The sequence below is a fragment of the Melospiza georgiana genome, chromosome 19, assembly GCF_028018845.1.
Source record: "Melospiza georgiana isolate bMelGeo1 chromosome 19, bMelGeo1.pri, whole genome shotgun sequence".
Taxonomy (NCBI): domain Eukaryota; kingdom Metazoa; phylum Chordata; class Aves; order Passeriformes; family Passerellidae; genus Melospiza; species Melospiza georgiana.
In genome coordinates this window covers 9,007,638-9,028,847 of record NC_080448.1, presented here as the reverse complement: position 1 = coordinate 9,028,847, position 21,210 = coordinate 9,007,638, and the positions used below count along the sequence as shown (strand labels likewise).

At 52.1% G+C, this 21,210-nt stretch overlaps 1 protein-coding gene across 3 annotated transcripts in view; it reads left to right on the top strand.

The window, feature by feature from the left end:
• Nucleotides 1-21,210, top strand: part of SMG6 (SMG6 nonsense mediated mRNA decay factor) — a 108,827-nt gene that overhangs the window by 11,897 nt on the left and 75,720 nt on the right. For all 3 annotated transcript variants that reach the window (XM_058037450.1, XM_058037449.1, XM_058037448.1), the window contains exons 9-10: nt 14,172-14,233; nt 17,812-17,957. In XM_058037450.1, the coding sequence (XP_057893433.1) occupies nt 14,172-14,233; nt 17,812-17,957 (208 nt within the window). The remainder of the gene's footprint in view (nt 1-14,171; nt 14,234-17,811; nt 17,958-21,210) is intronic.

The following is a 21,210-nucleotide window of genomic DNA, read 5'->3' as shown; positions in this document are numbered from 1 at the left end:
CAAGAGAACTTGCCAGGGAGCTCTGGGCTGCCTGTCCTAAAATGGCTGTTAAGGATGGGAGTTTAGGAGAGCTGGGAAAACCTTCCCTGCACACTGTGGGGCCCAAAGCTTCTCAGATTTGTGCTTTTGTAACGAGTTTGTGACTTCAGCTGGGTGGAACTGGGGTGAAGTCTTGAGGCTTTGAAAGATAAGCTCTGGCACATTGCTGCAGCATTTTTCAAATGTTCCTGCCCTTGGTTATTTTCCCTCTCCTCAGCTCTTCTGGGGACTTTTGCTTCCTCAGCATCCCTGAAAGGATCGTGCCAAGCTTTAGTTTCTCCATCAATCACACATGAAGCTGCTTGGCATGAGATTTTGTCAGTGTTTTTGGGGCACTGGTGGGGGTTTCTCTTTTGCAGTGCTGTCACAGGAGGCAGAGTAGCAGCTGGCAGAGTGGGAGGCAGGGATGTGTTTGTAGTGCAGCACTTTGTGCTGGAGCTTCCCCTTGCTCTGTTCAGTGGGGTCTGTGCTCTCTGAAGTGCAGCTTGTCTGTACACACTGTGATATTTACCATTAGTCTTGATTTCTTTCTGTTTGAAACATTGGCTCCAGAAAAGCAGGAGCTTGCTGATCATGGAGAAGCCACACCATCAGAAATAGAGTGGCAAAAGGGAGCTGAGGGTAGAAATAGAATGGCAAAAGGGAGCTGAGGGTAGAAATAGAATGGCAAAAGGGAGCTGAGGGCAGAAATAGAATGGCAAAAGGGAGGTGAGGGCAGAAATAGAATGCCAAAATGAGCTGAGGGCCTGGGCTTGGGCACTGCTGGTTTTGGCAGCCAATGTATTTATTCTCAGGCTGCCTGTGCCTACTGTGGGGCAGCACTGGAGTTGGCACAACTGCTTTTGGGGCCATATCACCCAAAATAACCACGTGGAGAGGAAACCTTAAATCTGTGTTGCTGCCAAAGCTCCCGAGCTGTGAAGCCGTGGGCTGGATGAAGACAGCAGCTCTTGGGGAAGCTCTGGGCTCCTTCCTCAGTGAAGCTGTAGCCTCTTACCCTGCTCCTCGCAGCATCCCCGGGTGTTTTGGAGCCGAGCAGCCCCGAGCTGCCACAGTGTGGCAGTGTTTGGCCTCGGAAGGACAGGAGCAGGAGCAGCAGCAGCCCTGGCATGGCAGCACCTCTGCCCCACATCCCCGGCCGGCAGGAAGGGAACAGCTCTGCTCCCAGGGGGACGTGTGCCAGCGTTTGTGTGTCATTTTGGGGAAATGAGGCTAAATGTGTCATCATGGCCTGCCCAGTCCCTTCCTTGCCAGCTTCAGCCCTTGAAGAGGCAGAGGCAGGCTGTGTTCTGTGCTGGCTCTGATAGCTCTGCTCTGGCAGCTGATGCAGACCCACAAAACCCCTTTAACCCCCTCAGAAATACCCTAAACCCCCTCAGTGCACCCCAAAATCCCCTCAGAGATGTCCTAAACCCTGATAATGCTGTCATCCTAAACCCTTTAATCCCCTCACATCCTCCCCCTAACCCTGTCAGAGACCCCTCTGCGCCCTCAAAATCACTTTAACAGCCCCTAAACTGCCCCAGGGATGTCCTTAACTCTCTCAAACATCCCTAACTCCCCCCTGGAATGTCCTAAACCACTACAGAACTCCTTCTAACCCCCCTCAGAAATGTACTAAACCCCCTCAGTGCACTCCGAGACCTCCTCAGAAATGTTCTAAACTCTCTTGCGGACCCCTTTAATCCCCTCACATACCCCCCTAACCCTGTCAGAGACCCCTCTGCGCCCTCAAAATCACTTTAACAGCCCCTAAACTGCCCCAGGGATGTCCTTAGCTCTCTCAGACATCCCTGACTCCTCTCTGGAATGTCCTAAACCACCTCAGAACTCCTAAACCCCTCCTCAGAGATGCCCCAAACTCCTCTCAGTTTCTGGGCCAGAGAAGGGGATTTTGCAGGGCAGAATGGGTAAATTCAGATGCCAGATATAACACTGCAAATAAAGCTATAACAGCTCTGGATGCATTCTGGGCAGGGTGTGGGACAGAGGCTGTTGTTTCAAACCCAGCCACAGGTGGTTTGACTGTGAGGATGCTGGCTGTCCTACAGGTGGCAAGAAATGGATTGGGGATGTTTTCTGTCCTCAGCAGTCAGTGTTTTTGCTGTGCAGGTGGTGAGGTGCCAGCCCTGTGACATGACACACTTTGAGGGAGGTGCTGCATGATTTGCTCTGCCAGGACCTGCTGCTGTGTGTGCTGTCCCTGTCAGCACATGCCACACATCTCTGCCCAGGACTCGCTTCATTCTCCCTTATGCAGCTCTGTACAAAGACCCCAAAATTGCTTTATTTCAGGGTCAGGAGCCCACAGGCTGGAGTTAGTGATGTGGGATGGCAAGGGTGAGAAGGCCAGCTCAGAGCACAGCTATTTCTGGGATGAGAGAAGCGTGTGGGGCTGGCAGTTTGCCTTGCCCTGTGCTTTTAGGTTAGGCTTGGCACAGCTGCCTGCTTCACAGTTTGCTCCATTCCCTTTTCTAGGAAGATGCAGAGCTGGAGGAACACTCCACCTGTGCACACCAAGGGGTGTAAATCTGTGTTTGGCCCCTTCCCCTGTCGCTGGGTTTGGCACTGCTGGCACACAGAACAAGGGACAGTTTCAGAATGAGCTGAGGAGGTGTTTGAGTTGCAGCCTGGCTGTTTTGTGCTCAGGGTTTTGGCTGTTTTGGCCACAGCCTTTTGGGGTTTCGTTCTGTGAGCAGCTGCTCTCTGTGGTCTCTTGTACGTTGCACGTTTCTGGGTGTGCAGGAGGGCCCAGGCTGACCCTTCCCCTGGCAATATCTGGTCTCTTTTTATGCAGTTCCAATGAGAAATGCTAAAAAAGGAGACTGAGCAAGTGAGCAGGTATTGGTGAGCTGAAGAGCTGAACCTCTGCCATTTCTTCTCTGCCCCTGGTTTCATTTGCCATGGCTCTGTATTCATCTCAAATCTGATAGTACTGTAAGCAGTTTGCTCTGCAGGCTGTGAATTGGTAAAGTAAACAGGGCAAACGGGCTGTCAGTCTCTTGAGAAAGTGCTAATATTACACTGAGTTTGAGATTTTAATCACTCCTGTCAGGAAATGCTGAGTTAAGGTTCTCACAATTGCTGCTGCCTGCTGCCTGTGCTCTGCAGTAGACACTTCCTTGTGTTACACACAGCATGCAGCCACTAATAAAGATTGCTGCAGCTAAGATTAGGGAAGAGAGGTTTTCCCTTGGCAGGCCAGTAATTGAATAATACTTCTCTCCAGATGGCTGAATACTTCATCATCATTAAAGAATTAAGTCTCTTAGCCTCTTTTTGTGGGAGGTCAGTCTTGTAGAACCATCAAAAGTTTGGTCAGGGCCACCAGAAAAGCTCTTGGGAAAGCAAAGGGCAGAGTCAAGATCTGCTGTCCCAGCCCTGTGCATCAGCTGCAGGAGCATTCCCATTTTCCTGCAGCCTGCTGGTCAGGGATGGAGGTTTTGGGTTTGCCTGGAGCAACAGCCCCTTTGCAGTGGCAGAGAAATTGGGGTGGAACCATTAGCTCTGGGATTCGGAGCAGGTTTTAACTTCCATTCCTTTACCCAGACTTTGTTCTCAGCAGCAGGGAGTGTGGGGCACTGCCCCAGGGTTTCCATGAGTGAGCAGTAAATAGCACCTGTATTTTGGGCAGTTTTGGGAATCATGTGCAGGAGCTTGGGGCTGCCCAAGCTGCTTCCTCACCAGAGACCTCGTGTCCTTAGTGAGAGGGTCCCTGTCCCAGGCAGCTCCTGCTTGTTTCACATCCCTTTTTCCTTGGTGGTGTTTGTTGTTCCTGCTTTGTGCTCTTGTTCCTCTTGGGCAGCAGCCCCTTGGGTGACTGGGCTGGCTCCTTCTCCTGCCTGGTTTCAATCCATGCAGTTTTTCATCTGGTGGACCTTGGGCTTTGCATCTGGAGGGGTAAAAACTCCTTTTGGTCTGGGAGCAGCTGTGCTGGGGCTTTCTTGGCCATTCTGCTCCTTCAGCCCGGGCCAGTCACACACAGGGGGGCAGAAGTGACCCAGGTTCAGAGCTGGGGCTGCCTGCATGTCACTGCCTCTGCTCCCTGGGAGTGTCTGCTTTGTTCAGAGGCTCTTGTGGTGTGAGCTGGGTGTCTCTGAGCATGGCTCATGCAAATGCACCCCACAGACACCCCTGTTTCTGAGAGCTTCCCCCTCCACTCTCAGCTCTTCCCCTCACCTTGTAACTCTGTTCCATTACACATGGCTGGAGGTAAGTGGCAGGCAGAAGTGGAAATGATGTATTGCTGTAATGATGGTTGTTCTTCCATACAGATGCACAGAGAAGGGGCTGCTTGGGGAACTCATTATTTTTGGTGCATCCCTGCCAGGCTGGTGGGAGCATTTCTCCTCACTGCCAGCATGGTTGGGTGGTTTCACTCAGGACACTGAAAGATTGATCTTTTCTTTGCAGACTCCTATAAATAATCTTTGCTGGATGAAGTGCAGGGCTCCTACAGGGCTCTCTCATTTGATCCTTCCATGGTGTCAGGTGGGCAAAGCCCTCAGAATGTTCCATTTTGGGATCTTGTGATCTGGAAAATGAGCCCAGGCAGCTGGGGCTGTGCCTGTGGTTTAGATGGGCAGGGTGAAAACACAGACTTGCTGCCTTCCCCCCACTGCTGGGGCATTGCTCCCCAAAAAGGTAACTCTGCAGGCTGCACATGATGTCCTTTTGCATGCTTTTAGGAGTTTTTTAACCCAAAACTAGATGCTGGTGCAGAGAGTGGAGGGAATGGGACCCAGCAGGCCAGCAGTGCCTGCACATGGCCTGTGTGCTGTGCTGGAGCTGTTCCCACAGCAGTGAAACACCTGAGCCCCACCAGAGCAGTGGTGTAGGTGTGTCCCCAGAGGGAGGGAGTGTCCCCTGGGGTTTGTCTCATGGAAGGAGCCAGTGGGATGCACACAAGCTCTGAGAGTGCCATCACCTTGTCACAGGAGGGTGACCTGTGTCAGGAAGTTTGTCCCCTCTCTGGTTAGATGCTCTCTAGTGCTGGAGTGGGTGATTTTGTGTGAGGAGTGCTGTGCTCTGGGCTGTCCTTGCTGTCAGAGGATGGTAGCCTCTCCTGCTCCACACCTCTGCAGAGCTCCAGCACTGCTGAGCCTCCCCTGCAGCACCACAACAAGCAGAGCTGCTCCAGGGGTGGGAATGCCAGGCACCAGCAGCCAGCTGAGGGCTGCCTTCCCTTCTTTCTGGCCTTTCTCCACCACCCACACGAGAGAACAGCAAGAGCTGCTGCATCCTTCATCTTTGTGCCCAAAGCGAGACTTGAGAGGGAGAAGTGTGGAGTTCCCTCTGCCCTGCCCTCATTTTCCTCACCCCCACAAGCTTGCAGGAAGCTGTTGGGTTTGGTTACTCATTCATGGAGGTCAGCACTAGGTCTGGGTTTTTTTTTTCCCCTTTGTGTTTAGGAAACAGTTTACAAACTGTTTTGAGCACGGGGGAGCTGGTGGCGTGTGAAAGAGGCCTGTCAGCCTCTTTACTGCTGGACTTGCATTAATTCCCTGCCCTGCCTCCTTTTCTGTAATCTCTTTCTTGGTTGGCAGCATGAGTATTTCTGAGTGCATTCCCCTGCCTGCAACCCCTGTGCCTCCTGATATGACCTCAGCCACCAAACCACCTTGGGGCTTTATTTTTACTCAGGCCGTTGTGTTTCGCGTGATGAGGTTGCTTTCTTTCCCTCAGCAGTGAGAAGAGATCTCTGCAGAGGAAGTAAAAGAGTGCCAGGCTGCAGTTGAAACTGGTTAAACACCAAAACCACACTCCTGGTCTCTCTGGGTTTGAGACGTGACACTCAGCCATGCAGTTCAGCCCTGGCTTTTTTTTTGCCTGCCAGTTGTGCACCATCCCTGCTAGCACTTGATTTTTTTTTAATAAATTGTGTTTTCACATCAAATTGCTGATAAAAACCTTCTCAGCTGCAATTCCTGTGTTAGCAGTCCAGCCAGAAAATGCTGTTTCCACTTTGCCTGGGCTTGTGATGTTCTGTGGATGCTCAGTGCTGCTCCCCCAGAGCCCAATCCAGCCTGTGCTTTCATGTCATGTAGAACCCAAATAATCCTTTCCAGCACAACTTGACCTTTTGTCACTACCCAGAAAGTGAAGACTGAGCTATTTGTAACAGTTTCCAGAAGTTGGTGTTGATAATTTCCCCCCCTCTTCTTCTTTTTAGTTGGTGGTTTGATTTAGCTGTGAAGAACAAGGCAGGGGCTGATGTTGCCTGAATGGGAGAGAGACCCTGGCGTGTTCTCCTTGTGGCAGCAGGCATCTGGTGCTAATGTGTGTGGTGGATCAGAGGTGGGAGCACTACAAGGACATCAAGGCCTTGTGCTTTGTGAGGGGCTCTGCTCTATCCCTGTGCTCAGAGAGGCTGCGGTGAGGGGAGAGAGACTTCGTGTTCCAACAAGCTTCTCATACCCCAAAACCAAACACAATCATCCAGAAACCGCCTTTCCCTGTCAGTCACTCTTCCCTCATTTCCTCTCCTGCTGGTGCTGATCAGGCAGGGATTTGTGTGTAACCAAACCCCTCCTGCTGCTGCACACGAGGCCTCTCTCAGAGCCCTGGGTTTGATGATCCTGGTGCTGCTCAGGGGTGTTGGGAGGGAGACTTTGCACTTGGGATGAGAATGCTGCCAGAATTGGCAGTACTGGTAAAGGAAGCAAAATATCTTAATAGCAGGATTGGGAGATTTTCCAGAGCAGGGTGAAGGCTGTAGACAGAGATTTCTCTTGAGATTTTTTTTGTTGTTAGTCTAACCTTGATCTTTGTCTGAAGCTGGCCCAGGCCAACATTTCCTGCTGTCTGCTGTAGACTTTTTGAGATTGGCACCTCGTATCCCACAGCCAAACCTCTTAATTCTGCCATGGGGAATGTTTATTCCTCTTCACTGTTGAATGAGCCATTTCCAGACAGGCTCCTATCCACTGTGGAGCTGGGTACTAGGAAAGAAACTTCCTTCCGGAGGATCAGGGAGTGGAACCTGCTGGACTCTGTCATTTCCTCTGTCCTTGGCTCTCCTCTTCCTCCCCAGCAGATTTCCCTGCTGCACAATTCAAAGATGCAGCAGGGTGGACAGCTACCTGTGGGAGCAGCTCCTGTTGTCCCGGGTGGGGATTGTGGGGATGTGCAGGCTGCGTGAGATAATGCTGTCATGCTTCTGGAAGGTTCCATCTCTGCTCAGCCTGGTGGCCAAATGTCTCCTCTCTTGGCCCAACTCCATGCTAAGCCTTTCAGGGTTCCATCTCTTCAGTCTTCACCCTTAATTTCTCACGTAATCTCCCTCCTTTGTGCTTTAACCCCACGAATAATCTGCTCTGGAGTAGTAAGGAAGGCTGACAGCACCCTGAGCTGCCTCTGCAGCTGATCTCTTACAACCAGAATTCATCACACATTTCTCTGTGTCAGTTTTCTGTCACAGAAAGGTGAATGCTGTTTATTCCTGGCAAGCAGTGAGTGTTTGAGTATGAGCTGCTTTTGGTTGGGGCTGCTTTAGTGCACATGTGGCCTCCCCCTTACCTGCTGGACACAAAGCTCTGCCTGGGCTTTAGTGCTTAACCAGATGCAGCCTTGAAGAGCTGAGCTTGTATCCTAAAGGACCTGCAGCACCAGAGCCAATTTGTGAAAAGCTTTGTGTCAAAAGTGAACTTGATATCTCAGCTGAGGACTCTCTGGCGTGTTTGCATAGATTCAGAGAGTTTATGGTCAGCAGGGACCATTAGATCATCTAGTCTGATCTCCTGTATATCACAGGTCCTTAAATTTCACCCTGCTACCCCTATATGAAGCCAAATAACTTGTGTTTGGCTAAAGCAGGACTTCCAGAAAGACATCCAGCCTTGAGATTCCACCCTTTTCCTGGGGAGTTCATTCCAGTGATAACTGCACTGCTTTTGAGATGCTTTTACTTTATTTACAGAGTGAATGTTCCCAGTTTGTTCCCATGCTTTGCTCTTCTGCAAGTGTAAAGAGCCCTCAAGTACCACGGAGGCATTTTACACCCAGCAATCCAATCTCCTCCCAGTCTTATTTTGATAACACTGAACAGATTGAGCTGTTGAAATTTTTCACTGCAAGGCATCAGTTCTAGCCTTTGAATCTCTTTTATGGCTGTTTTTTTGGATCCTTACCGATTTTTCAGCATCCTTTTAAAAAGAAGGGCACTAGAGCTGGATGCAGTATTTCAGTGCCAGCCCCCACAGGGCTGTATTTAGATGTGAATGTGCTGTCCAGTCCCTGCTCTCTGGCACATCCAAGGGATGTGTTTAATCCTTTTTGCTGGACATTGCATTGGGAATTCAGCCACTGTGGTCCCTGAAGGCTTTGTGGAGAAGCTGCCTTGGGCACAATCTCCTGGAGACTTCATATTCCTTGTGGTGCCAGATGAATAACATGACATTTGATGCTGGAAACCCCCAGATTTTGAAGCTGTTATAATAAACCCTGTGTGGATGTTCTGTAGCCATCATTACTTACTGCTCCAAACGGGCAGTTTGACAGCAGAATTTCCTTTTGTTGATTAAAAATGTTGCTAGTGAGTCTCTACCATCCTCTTTCCATCCAGTTCAGTGAGGGTCCCTGAAGTCCTCTCTTTAAGAGGTTACTGAATCAGTTTATTCGTTTAATGATAATATTTTTTCAAGAATGTTGCATATTACTAATTCATGGAAACCAAATTTAGATACAAGCTTGGTTGAAAAGGAAATAACACACATATAAATATTCTATTTGACCTGCTTTCATTGAGTTGAACGTTCTGCTAGTAAATTTGCTACTAAATTATGCTGAATTTATTTAGGAGTCAGATACTTGTTCTGGTGCCAGTGAAGTTACCATAGCTTGATCTTTATGTTACTAAAGCAGATAATTTTCTTCCTTAACATTTTTCCTTTCACCTGCTCCCTGCTGGGATGAAGGAAGAACTCAAAAGCTCATTGCTTTTGCCAGGGAGCTTCTAAAATTCCTCTTTTTCTTTGCTGGGTTGATGGCTTGTAACTTTTATAGCCATGGAGCTGCAGGAGTGTCTCAGTGTCTCTTTACCTGTAAATTAATTTTTTTATGCCTCAAGGCCATGATGCATCAGGGTTCCCTCTCTCTTCCATGTCACAGCAAATTGGATTTTATGTTTGTGTGGTGTCTGATGTTAAGTAGCAGGATTTTCACTGGAATTGCTTTTACTGCTACAGAAATGAATCCATTTGAGGGCAGGACGTTGCTCTGCTAAGCAGAAACCTGCACCAAACACGTGGCACGAGGCAGCCAAGGCAAGCCCTGTATCCATTTGTGGTTGCAGGTGGTATATGAAGAGAAGTGATTATGGTAATTAGCCCAGCTGGAATTTGCCCACAGCTCTGTGGGTACCTTGTAAACACTGCAAAAACGCCAGACAATTTTAACAGCCCTTTTGTCTCATCACCTTTATGTAGGTAGCCATTTGCACAAAACCCTTTCCACCAGCACTTTGGTGGGGTTACACCTGTAGCAGTAAAAATTCCTCCTGCTATCCTGCCAGTTGAGCCCACTGCAGCATTCTGAGCTTTTCAGGAATCTGTATCAGTGTTGGGCTGGGTGTTCTGAGAGAGCTGCCTGTGGAAAAAGAGGAATAATCTGAATGTGGTATATCTAACCCTTGAGCTGGGAGTGAGAATATGGCACGTTTTGAGTGCCTGGATGTTATTTCACACAGTTCTCAGCAAGGAAGCTGTGCCTGGAAAAGCCTGGCTGCCCAAGAAACCCTGAAAATATTAGGGATGAGTGTGGTACGTGTTTTGGAGCAGAGCTGTATGGCTCTGTGGTCTGTATCCCAACCCCTTGTCACTGAGGGACCCTTAGACTCAGGAGAACGTCCTGCTGTGCTCCAGGCCCTTCCACTCCAGTGGAGACAGCACATTTGTTACAGGCAGTTTTGCATCTGGTCTCTTGATTAATGGACTTGTCTCTTGCAGCCTATTTTGACTCTGACACCGCTTTCTGCTCCACAGATGCTTTGCTGATGTTGAAGAAAGTTTGCCTCGCTTGATAAAGACCAGATCCTGGAATTTACTTCCAAACCTGAAGTAACAATTTTTAACTTGAAATGCTTTTTCCCCAGGAGTCACTTCTCCAGAATCTTTCCCTTATTTGGTGCCTCCTTCCCAGCTGGGGCTGATGCTCAGGTGCCAAAGCTCTGTGCACTCCTTGCCTGGAGACAAATGGGTTCCAGCCCTGATCATGGCACTCCATTTCCTGTGCCCTGCAGTGGCATTTCCAGCATTGCTCTCCTGGGTGGGGGACACAATTTTCAGTGCAGGATCTGGAGGTGAAATGTTGCTTTCTTCTCTGCTGGCTGGAGCCAATGCAGACCTTTCCCAAAGCTGCCTGAGCAGTTCTGTGTTGCTGTCAGGCCGTGCTCCCCGTGGCCTGGAGGAGATTTGAGCTGGCTGTTCAGCCCTGTTGCTATCTCTGCTCTTTTAGCTGCTCCACAAGAAGTTGTTAGTCACTGTTGATTCCTTCCATGGCAACAAATCCAGTTGGGTTGGCGGTGAGGTGTTTGAGTGCTCCCCAAGCAGCACTGGGCTGCTTCCTCTGGTGAGGTTGCTCTTCCCAGGTGGATTTAGTCTGTCTGCACATGCTGACTCATGACAGCTGAAACAGCTGTTTTCAGCTTCAGGCACTACTGTGTGCAGGGACCCCTTCTTCTTCTTGACAGCTGGTTTGTTTTTGTAACTAATGCCTTCACTATATGCTCATAACTTCCATATCGGTGGTGCCCGCTTTTCAGCTGCAAGGGCCAAAATCCAGTTTTTGACATAGCTTTGTTGTTGTATAAGCTTTTCTTGATGGGCTTTTCCCAAGTGGGCAACTGGGACGATCCAGATTTGGTTTCCTGACCCAAGGAGCAGCGTTGCCCACAAAGGGCAGCAGTGTCAGTGTGCTGGGAGTCCTGGTCTGGCATCCTGATATCAGCATGAGGACCATTTTTGGGAAATCTTTGGAGGGAGCAGCTTTTGGGCTGCACAGTCAGTGAGAAGAGGTTGTTGTGGGTCTCATGGTAGCCCTGTCAGGGTAGTGAGCATGCTGACAGTGTTTCTGGGAAGTGTTCCTCTCCACCATGTGAATGCAGAGCAGCAGGTGACAGAACTTCCTCCTCTGTGCCAGGCCACTCGTGGAGGTCGCTGTTTCCCTCTCCCCGTGAGAAGCTGAGTGTGATGGGAGGAGCTGGGAGGGCTCCCAGAGGCTGAGGGACAGGTGAGTCAGTAGTGAAACAGTCATCCAGAGAAAACCCAGTCAAAGCAGCCCCGTGGCCTCTGCATGAACCCGAAGATGAAAGGTCCAAAGTTGAGTGATGAGCTCGTCAAAACCTCGGGGCTGTGAGAGAAAAAGTGGTGAAAAAAAAGTGTGAGGTGCCTGCTTGAGATGCCACAGTGCTGGGGCACACAGGGCTCTGCCTGGGCTTGCTGGAGCTGTGATTTAAACTGGCAAGAGGCATGAAACAGGCTTCATTCCTAGAGGCAGGTATCACATTTCCTAAAAACAATCATAAGTAAGCACATATCTCTGTCCCAGTTCTGTACTGGATGCTGGGAGTGTGACTGGTTAGTCCTTGGATTGTGAGTGGAAAGGCTGAGTGTGAAACTTGCTGTGAGAGAAAATGGGGGTGAAGGCAATGTCCTGACAAGCCCTCCTGGAGCTGGGTGTCTGTGGACACACTCTGGGCATGTCCCTGCTGGGTGTCACTTTCCATTCAAGGTGGGGAATTCTGGTTTTCCCCCGCTGCCAGTAAAGTGTGGGGATTGTAGAGCACTTGTGGGTGAATGTGGGCCTTGGAGGAAAATTTCTGCCTCAATTTCTTCTTTCCCCCACCTGCAGCCTGCCCATGAGTGTTGCTGTTCAGTAGAGATGGGTCAAGCCATGAACTCCTTCTCCTTTCCATATTTCCTCTCAAAGGATGGAGAGCAAGGTCCCACTCTTCCATCTCTTGCACAGGGTCTTGCTGTGGGGCAAAGCATTCCCCACCACCTCTCCAAGGCTCTTGCACTGAGCTGGGGGCTGTGATTCCTTAGGCTGTGTCTGTGTCAGGGTCTGATTTCAGCCAGAGCTGGTCACAAACCAGCTTTTTTGCCTCCACAAGCTGTTGCAAAAAAAAAAAAAAAAAAAAATAGAAAAAGACCTGTTAAAGGCTTCAAGCTCTCAATTACCATAGTGTCCTAAGGTGAAGAATCTGCTATATCCAGACTTCACTGCCAGAATGAATAAGGGCTTTGCTGTGCTGTCCCAGTATTCCCCAGTCTCTTCTGGGTTCCATCTGCAGAGTTAATAAAATGGTGGCAAATCAAGTTGAGCTCTAGTGGAAAGGGCTCTTTAGGGCAGCAGTAAAATAGTGAGTAAGCAAGAACCCCTTGCTGCAGGGGCCAGTTTAATTGGTCTGGCTTGTTTTATGAGACAGGTTTTATGTCTAAACTCGCACATGGCCCAGGAGCAGCTCTGCAGCAGGGCATCATTCTCCTGCATGGATCCTGGGGGAACGCAGCCGGGTTAATTACACCTCACTGGAGGTGCACAGCAGCTGGCATCAGTCATGCCTTGAGCCCAGGGGCTCAGCAAATGGGGCTGGGAGGTGGCACCAGAGCTGGGATGCCAGTGACAGCTGTCCCCTGCAGCCAAGCCTGGCAGAGAGCTCGGGAGGCTCTGGTCAGTGCCTGCCCAGCGTCCTCTGGCGTGTGCCCAGCTCTTGGCTGGGCACTGCCACAGCCCTGCCAGGTGATCTTATCCTCCCCCTGTGGGTGGAAGCGGGGGGGTTGGAGCTGTAAAAGCCCTGGGTGGGTTGGAGCAGCGTGGTGGTGCTCTGGGTTGCTCCTGGTCAGCGTCTCCCTCGCAGCACCGGGGGCCTGGCTTTTCTCAGCAGGCTGAGGCTGTGCAGGCACAGCGAGAGAGGAAAACCTCCTGCTCTGGGGAAGGTAAAAGTGAGGCCAGTCCACTCTGCTGTGACACAGCCACCCCCAGGGCCAGGCTGAGGGAGTGCTCACCCACCCACAGCCATCCTCAGAGCTGTGCAGATAAGGACTGGGAAAGCCCAGAGCTGTGCTGAGCGAGCAGAGCTGGCCTGCAGCAGAGTCAGTAATTATTCAAGTCAGGTTTGGAGTCAGGGGAGCAAAGCAGGGCAGGAAGCTGCCTTCACGCTGTGTGCTGATCCAGCTTCATATCCACAGAATCATGGAATGGTTTGGGTAGGAAGGGACCTTAAAGCCCATCTAGTTTCACCCCCCCTGCCATGGGCAGGGACAGCTTGCACTAGAGCAGATTGCTCAGAGCCCTGTCCAGCCTGGCCTTGAACACTTCCAGGAGTGGGGCATCCACAGCTTCTCTGGGCAGTTCAGTAGATGCTGGAAAGGCAGGGTCTCAGAGCTCTGCTGGCCCATCTGAACACTGTCTCTAGCACCAGATAAATGAGGGGGTGCAGCATCACCCCAATCCTCCCTGGCTTCTGGGAGCTGCTCCTGGCAGGGCACAAACGAGTGTGAGAGCTGCTGCTGAGCTCTCCGTGCTGGCTGCTCGGCAGAAAAGTGCTGGGAGGACATCCTGCTCCCTCTCTGCCTTGTCCAGCTGCTGCTCTGCCTCTGACACAGCCAGGAGCACGGAGCAGGCTGCTGCTGGTGCTTGTGGGGCTGTGTTTTTCCATCAGTGGGAACGCTGCCTTTGGAGACTCCTTTTCCAGAACCACTTAGGCTGTGCTAAGTTTTGAATTGATGAGACAGGGGGGAGGAGAGCTTTGCCTATCAAAGGGGTGCAGGTATCAGCTGTGGCTTGCTGGGGTGCAGGTTTGGGGTGCCCAGGGTGTGGGGTTGGGGCTCCCGGGGTGCAGCAGCCCTGTGCAGGATCACAGGACCCGGCAGAGGGTGCTGTGTCTCCACCGCCTCTCCCGGCTCCGCTTCCAGCTCCAGCTGTTTGGCACTTGCCTCTGCCTCTGTGCATGATGTTTGTAAGAGTTTGGGCATGTCCATTTGGTTCCCATCTCCAGTGCCACCCCCAGCATCCAGGCCAGGTTCTTCTGTCACTGGGGACATTCTTAATTCACAGGAAATAGGAGAGAGTTTAATTGTTTTCTCCTCTCTCTCTTTTTTTTTTTTCCTTTTTTTTTTTTTTTTCCCATGCAGCTGAACAAAAGGTTCATCCTCAGTTTTCTCCATGCCCATGGGAAGCTGTTTACCAGGATTGGGTAAGTGTGCAGGATGTTTATTTTATTTTCCTACATTACAAGTCTTTTTGGAATTTAATATTGTTAGCAACTAAGCTGTGTTTGGAGCTGAGGGCACAGGGTGTGAATTCTTGCAGGCCTGGCCTCCTGGTTCTTATTCTCCTTACCCGCCCTCCAACCCACACTGGCTGGAGCTTGGGCTTTTCCTTTGCCCCACCCCAAAGCCCATTCCTGCCCATGCCCCAGGACCCTCTGGCAAAAGCTGAGCTCAGATGGTTCACACACACACAGGAGGGATTAGAGGCTGTTTTCTCTCTCTCCCATCACCTAACTGTGCCCCCTCCACCTGAATTTCTGGGTTTAACACCCTCTCTTCCATTACCCTGACCCAGTGCAAAGGTGGTTCTGGGGGTCTCAGTGGCTGTTGCCTGTGAGGATCACAAAGCCATGGAGGCAGATCCATGTGCTGGCTGAAAGCTGCCATCCAGAGCATGGCAAAACAAGCCTTGCCCTTCATCTCCTCGCTGCCATTTCTGTAAAGCCCCATAGCTGAGAGCTGCCCTGGCTGTGGGAACTGCTTTGTACAAAGAGCCCTTGGCAGTGGCTGTCAGAAATGGGTTTCAAGTAATTGAACAGCTCCCCTTGAAGCAAAGCAAGCCTGATCCCAGCCTGGGCTGAGCTCCCAGCCCAGGGGACACCCTTATGGCCCCGAGGGCAGAGCTCAGCCTCGCAGCTGATGGGCTTCCCTTGGAGCTGCCTCTGCTCCAGGTCCAGCCTGGCCCTCCCTGTGTGGGAGCAGCTGCTGAGGAGAGACCCCATGTGGGTCTCTGGCACTGGTGGTCTCTGCTTGAGCCTGCCAGGAGCTCGGAAGCAAGCAGAGTCTCCAGAGCTCTCTTGGCTCCTTCATTCTCCTGTGGAACTGCTGGCTGCAGGTCACAGGGCTGAGAGGGTGCAACCTTTTCCAGGCTGTGTGGGTGCAAGTTGACAGCCTGTCCCTGCTGGGAACAGCTCAGATCCTGCCACACAGCAGCACCTCAGCTGTCTTCAATGCTTACAGGGGTGACCACTTAGAGGGGAGCACCTTCACAAAAAGCAGGGAAGCAGGGGCTGGTGATTTGCCGGAGATCCAAGAGTCTGAGGGTCACTGCTGACCTCTCCCTGATTCACTGATTATCCCCTCACGGGCTGCCAGGCTGGCCTGCAGCGAGGAGGCACAGCTGGGTGTCCTGCCTGCAGGGGAAGAGGAGGAGAGCTGCCAGAGCCCAGGGAGGGTTTGGGAAGTGCAGGGTCTGTGCTGGAGGGCAGAGCATCCGGGGAGCTGCTGGTCCCCGGCGCTGTGGGGCCGCGCTCGCGGTCGAGCTCCGCTTGAACGGGTGCCAGCAGGGGATTAATGGGGATGTAGCAGAGATCAGTTGCACATTTGGCTCCTGAGGCTTTTGTGAAATTAAGATGCAGCGTTTCAGGCAGTTGCTTCCCAGGACAGTCATTTAGAAAACCCAAGTATGTTGAATGGTACAATATGCCCTGAAGTACTTAGAAGGGAACTAGAAAGTAATACCATGACACAGGAAGAGAAAATCGTCCAGCCCTGCTAAACAGCTTCCGTGCTTAAAATAGGTAAAAGGTGAGGAATAGCCAAGTTCTTTTTGGGCAGGATCTCTGGTGATTTATCTGGAAAAAATATGGAAAAGATGATGTTGTCCTAATTGGACTCTTGCTCCTAAAACCACAGGTAAGCAATTTATTAAAAGCTTCCGCTCGGCTCCTGACCTGCTGGTTCTGAGCTCAGTGGGGTTACTGCATGCTGTTCCAGATGTGCTGTGGTATCAAAGCACAGGTGGTGGAGCTAAGGAAGCCCTCACTCCTTCTTGTTGTTATTCCTTGGCAATAATCTTCATCTCCTCAGCAACAACCCATCCTGCAAAGAGCTCGTCCATCCCCAGAGTGCTGTCTGCCCTAGGAGGATGTTGCTGAATACACTGGATGTGGTCTGAGATTTCTCAAAATTAGGAAGTCTTTAGAAGCAATCAGTTTGCTCTAATTCTCTGGCTGTGCCCCAAATACAGGCAAGTTGCCTTTTGCAGGGAAAGCAGTGCATTTGTACTGACAGACCTGCTCCATTCTGCACAGCTACAAAGTACAAGGAGACTGTTCCAGCCCATGTTTTTGGGAAGGTAACAGAGACTTTGAATTGCTCTAGCAAACAATGCCCAGGGAGAGGGTACCCTGCTGGTAGGCAGACCCAGGTGATGAAAAGCACCCATGAAATGTGACTAAGAAGAAAGCCATTTCTGTCTTGAAAAATAAAACCGTCACTGTCCTGAAGTCTGTTGGGGAAGCCCAGCAGAATTGCCCGTGTGGGTTACCAGAAGTGGCTCATTAATCCGGCCCGTGGTGATATCACAAGATCTGAATCTCCTGGGGGGAAGATAGAGGAAATTGCTATGGAGGCCCCTGAGGTCGCCTGCCCCAGCTCCAGATGCCTCACCCTCTGTGGGTTTTGGCTCCCTCACTGCCATGTGGGCACTTGATAATGTAACTCATAACTGGTGTGGGCACTTTCTGGAAGATATTCAGTCTGCTGGGTCTGGCTGTGGTTTTTCTAGTGTAGGAACAACAATCAGTACAGCAAACTCTGCAGAAGAGCCAGTGGGACAGGAGGACCTCCCCCCTCAGTAGTTCCCAAGGTTTTGGGCAGCTCCTTGGTTATAAAATTGTCTTCATGGGATACCAGGTGAGGACTGTTGTGGGCAGCCACACCTCAGTCATCTTTGGGGTTTGACCACGCTATTTGCAATAATTTCTGGGAGCTTGCTGAGGATCCAACAGCTTTGATAAGTGACCTCAGCTGATTCCCTCAGCGATGAGGAGCAGGATGAAGGTGTCAGATTTCCGTGGGCGCTTGTGAGGGGTGTTGAAAGCTCACCCCATCCCCAGGCGTGGCCCCGCAGCCGCGGGCTGCCGTGTCCTGACGCGCGGCAGCGGCTGCGGGGACCCGCTCCAGCTTTGACACTGTCAGCAGCTCCACCAGGCAGAGAGTCCCTGTCCTGTGGGGCTCGAAGTGATGAAGTTTAGGGGCTCAATCACAGTGCTGGAGAGTGTGTAGCCTGGGGGAGACAGGGCTCGGTGCCATGTTGCAGCGAGGAGTTCTGGAGGAAGCACGCTCTGGCCGGCGTTCAACGCGCTGGAATTGCCACATCCGCAATGTGGCACCAGCGTGTGCATTTTGCTGCAGCCTTGGGAGTCCCATGGGCTGCTCCTGGTCCAAGTGAGCTGCTGGCCCCTTGGCACCTCTCCCAGATTGGTAGAAGTCAGTAGAAAAAAATGGTTGGTCAGAAATGACTCATAAAGGCCGTGTTTTCCTGCCAAAAGAATGCTGCCTGTCGATCACAGAGCAATCCCTCGCTGCCCTCTCGAAGGAAGCAGCCTGCACCTTCATTCCCCACAGCTCCTGGCTGGGAGACAGCACCCCAGGGATTCCCCCTTCCCCAGGAGATGTGCCATGCCCACCTCCCAGCCCTCATCTCCGGGCACAGCCTGCTCTCTAGACTCATCTCAGGGCACAGCCTGCTCTCTAGAGCCTCTCTCTCTGTCTGCAGGATGGAGACTTTCCCTGCCGTGGCCGAGGAGGTCCTGAGGGAGTTCCAGGTGCTGCTGCAGCACAGCCCCCCTCCCATCGGAAGCACCCGCATGCTGCAGCTCGTGGCCATCAACATGTTTGCAGTGTACAACTCGCAGCCCAAAGGTACCACGTGCTGCTGGAGGGGAAGCTGGATGGGGATCAGCCATTCCCCACGTGGAGAAGGGTGGGGGACACACCAGATGGGGAGGTGGGAGTGGTGGGTGGATGCCTGTGGGTGTCAACACAAAGGGACCTTGGCTGGGCCTTTGGAGCTGGCTGAGGTGTCTGAGGAGTGAGGAGGCATCACATCCCCCTGGAGCCTGAGTCATCAGCACAGAAGGAAAATGCTGCTTTGTGGCTCTGCCTTCCCGGCGTTGGAGCTGGGCCCTGCTCAGTGCCTGTGCTGGCACCAGGAGGGCTGGGACAGTCTCAGAGGCCTCAGCTGTGTCTGCCTGTGTCCATGCAGGTGGGTGGGGATGTGATGCCACTCTCTGAAACACTGGGTTGGAGCCTGTGCCCCATGGTAATTCAGAGAACAACACAGATCTAGTGTTAATTACTCTCCTCCTCTCACTTCCTCCATCCACCCAGCAGCCTGCATGGTCTCTACCATTGACAAGTTTAATGTGCCACCAAACCAGATCCTCTTCACTGAGTTTAAAATGATGCTTCCAGGGATTGTACTTTTCCCTGTGTCCCCTCCAACACACACTCAGCAGCAGCTACCCAGCTCTGCCTGAGCTGTGAGTTTGGGAGCAGGGATGCGGCTGCTCTCCCTGGGTGGGAGGAAGCAACATTTCACATCCTGATGCCTTGGGATTTAGATCCCAAATATGAAGGCCTCCAGCTGATGGATTTCAGCTAAGGCCAGCATGTGGGTGATCAGGCTGAGCCCCAGAGAGCTGCTGCTGGAAGATCCCTCCCTCGTGAGCCAGTTGGCCACTGCTCAGGCTGGTGGTCAGTGGCCAAGGTCAGCTGATGGAGCAAACCAGCACCAGCTGGAGGGCTGGGAAGTGGCTCCTGTGGCTGCCTTGCAGGCACTCTCCTCTCCTGGGGGGAGCTGTCAGTCCCACTGGCGAGGCAGCCATGCCCTCCTGCCTGCCAGATGCCAGCCAGTGATGGCGTGTTTATCTTTGAGCTGCAAAGTACTTTGTGATTATAAGCAAATGCCTCTGCGTGACAGTAATTATTATATTCACAATATTAATAATACCCCTGGTAGGTGAATTAATAGTGGTGTCTGTGCCACAGACAGGGGCGGGTGGGAAGCAGAGGATGGGATTTGTCTGGGATGGATGGCAAGCCCCCGTGGCAGAGCTGGAAGCAATCCCAGCTCTAACACTACTGGGCTGAGCTCGTCCCTCCACAGCCGAGTTGTGGATGTGTGTGAGTGACGGAGGGAGTGCTTTTTATCTCATGAAAAATAAGTATTCTCAGAGTTTTCTGCCTCCTGTGTGGGTAGCTGCCAGCTGCTCCCAGCTTTTGGATCTCTGGAGAAGGCAAACCTGTTCCTGCCGGGGCCCGCGGGCTGTGTGCGGAGCAGGTGGCAGCTCCTGGAATGCCTGCAGGTCGGATGGCACCACGGCTGCCATCTGATGCCAAGGGCCCTTTGGGGATTTCCCTGAGGGCTCTTTGCTCTGGTGACCCTGAAATATCGCTGAGAGTGGTGTTGGCAAAGCAAACCCTGCTGTCAGCACAAACGCCCCGGTGGTCTCGGAGCGCTCGTACGCCGAGTGCTGGCACAGCACGGGTCGGGCTCGCTGCCGACGCTGCCATCCTGGGAAGAGCTGGGTGCAGATGGAAATGAAAAGCAGAACAGCGAAGGGTCTGGAGTTTTGAAGGAAGGAAGGCAGGAATGTTGGAAGGGTTTCGGAGTCCCCTGCGTGGAGCGAGGGCGCTGGCTCGCTCCCCAGGCTGCTGTGGGCAGAGGCCTGGGGGAGCGCGGCAGGAACGCTGTCGGGAAGGTGCTGCCGGCTTTCCATTTCCCAGCACATGAGTCACCTCCCTGTGCTGCAGCAGCAGCAGGGGCAGCGGGGAGCCCGGGGGCCGAGCCGCCCCTGTGGGCCTGTGGGAGCAGCAGTCCCACCCTGCCTGCATCCCAAACTGCCAGGAAGCGTTGCTGGGGAGCCGGCTGCAGTCAGAGCTTGGCTGCGTCCACTCCGCAGAGCTTGGATGTGACTTTGCACTTGGACCAAACAGCCTCCGGAGATCTCCTCCTACTGAAATCCTCCTGCAAATCTGGGAGCAGAGCGTGTCTGGGTCCTTCCCATCTCACAGGGCTGACACTCTGTGTGCAGTAGCAGGAGGAGATCTGTGGGTTTGGGGCTGGGAGGAAGGTCTGAGCCTCTCTTCCCTGCTGTCCAGGGGTGTTCTCTTCCCTGCTGTATATTCCCAGGTCTCTGGAGCCCCAGCTACTCCTGAGAAATTTGTAAACGTGCTTGTTGCTCCATGTCTGGTGTGTAACAAATCCCTGGTGCTGAGATCCAGTGGTGCTGGAGGTCACAGTGTGGTGTCACTGGCATAACAGTCACAATGTGGGGAATTCTGTTAAATTCTTAACCCCTGAATAAGAACTTTTAAGTAAAGAGTCAGGTATTAAGAAAAAGGGAACTTAACAAATAAATGCTGTGGTTAGCACCTGTCCTCTGTCTTCCTCAGGCTTGCACCAAACACAGTCCTGCCCTATCTCAGCCTTAGTTTCTCCCATTTTTGGATTGGGCTTGGTCTGTCCCAGACCTTCAGTGAGGATATGAACAGCACAGGAGGTTGGGGCTCATGCATGATAGTTCATATCTGCTGCTCTTTGCTTTTTTGCTCCTATTCTTTTGCTGTGGTGTGGGTTGGCCATGACCCCTCAGGGGTGCCCTGTCCTGGCACGTGTCCCCTGTAGGATTTGTGACATGTCCTCTGTGTCTCTTCTCCCAGCCACTGCCACTTTTTCATAAACCACCCAACACCAACCGCAAGGTCACCGTGTGCTCTTCTGACAGGGTGACTTTTTTTGTGCTGTGTTTAAACTGGTTTCAAAACCAGCCAGCTGTGAGCAGCACGTGGCATTTCACATCCTCCTCCCACGCAGCTCACTGCTGTGGTTACCTGAGCCCTGCAGTGGGTGCCAGGGCTCAGGTGAGCACGGGAAGGGCTCTGTGGCCCGTGCCCAGTGCAGCTGAGCTGTGCTTGTCCCCAGGGACAGCACCAGGCACGCTGGAGCTGGTCTCAGCTGCCTGTGCAGCCAGGCAGCACTGGGAAGATCCTGGGAGATGAATTGGATCTGTTGTTTTCTCTGACAGAGGAAGCCAAAGAATTCCCACATGAAGTGCATCCCCTGCTGTTCAGCATCAAACAGTGTGTTCTTGCTTTGTCCAGGGAGGCGTGC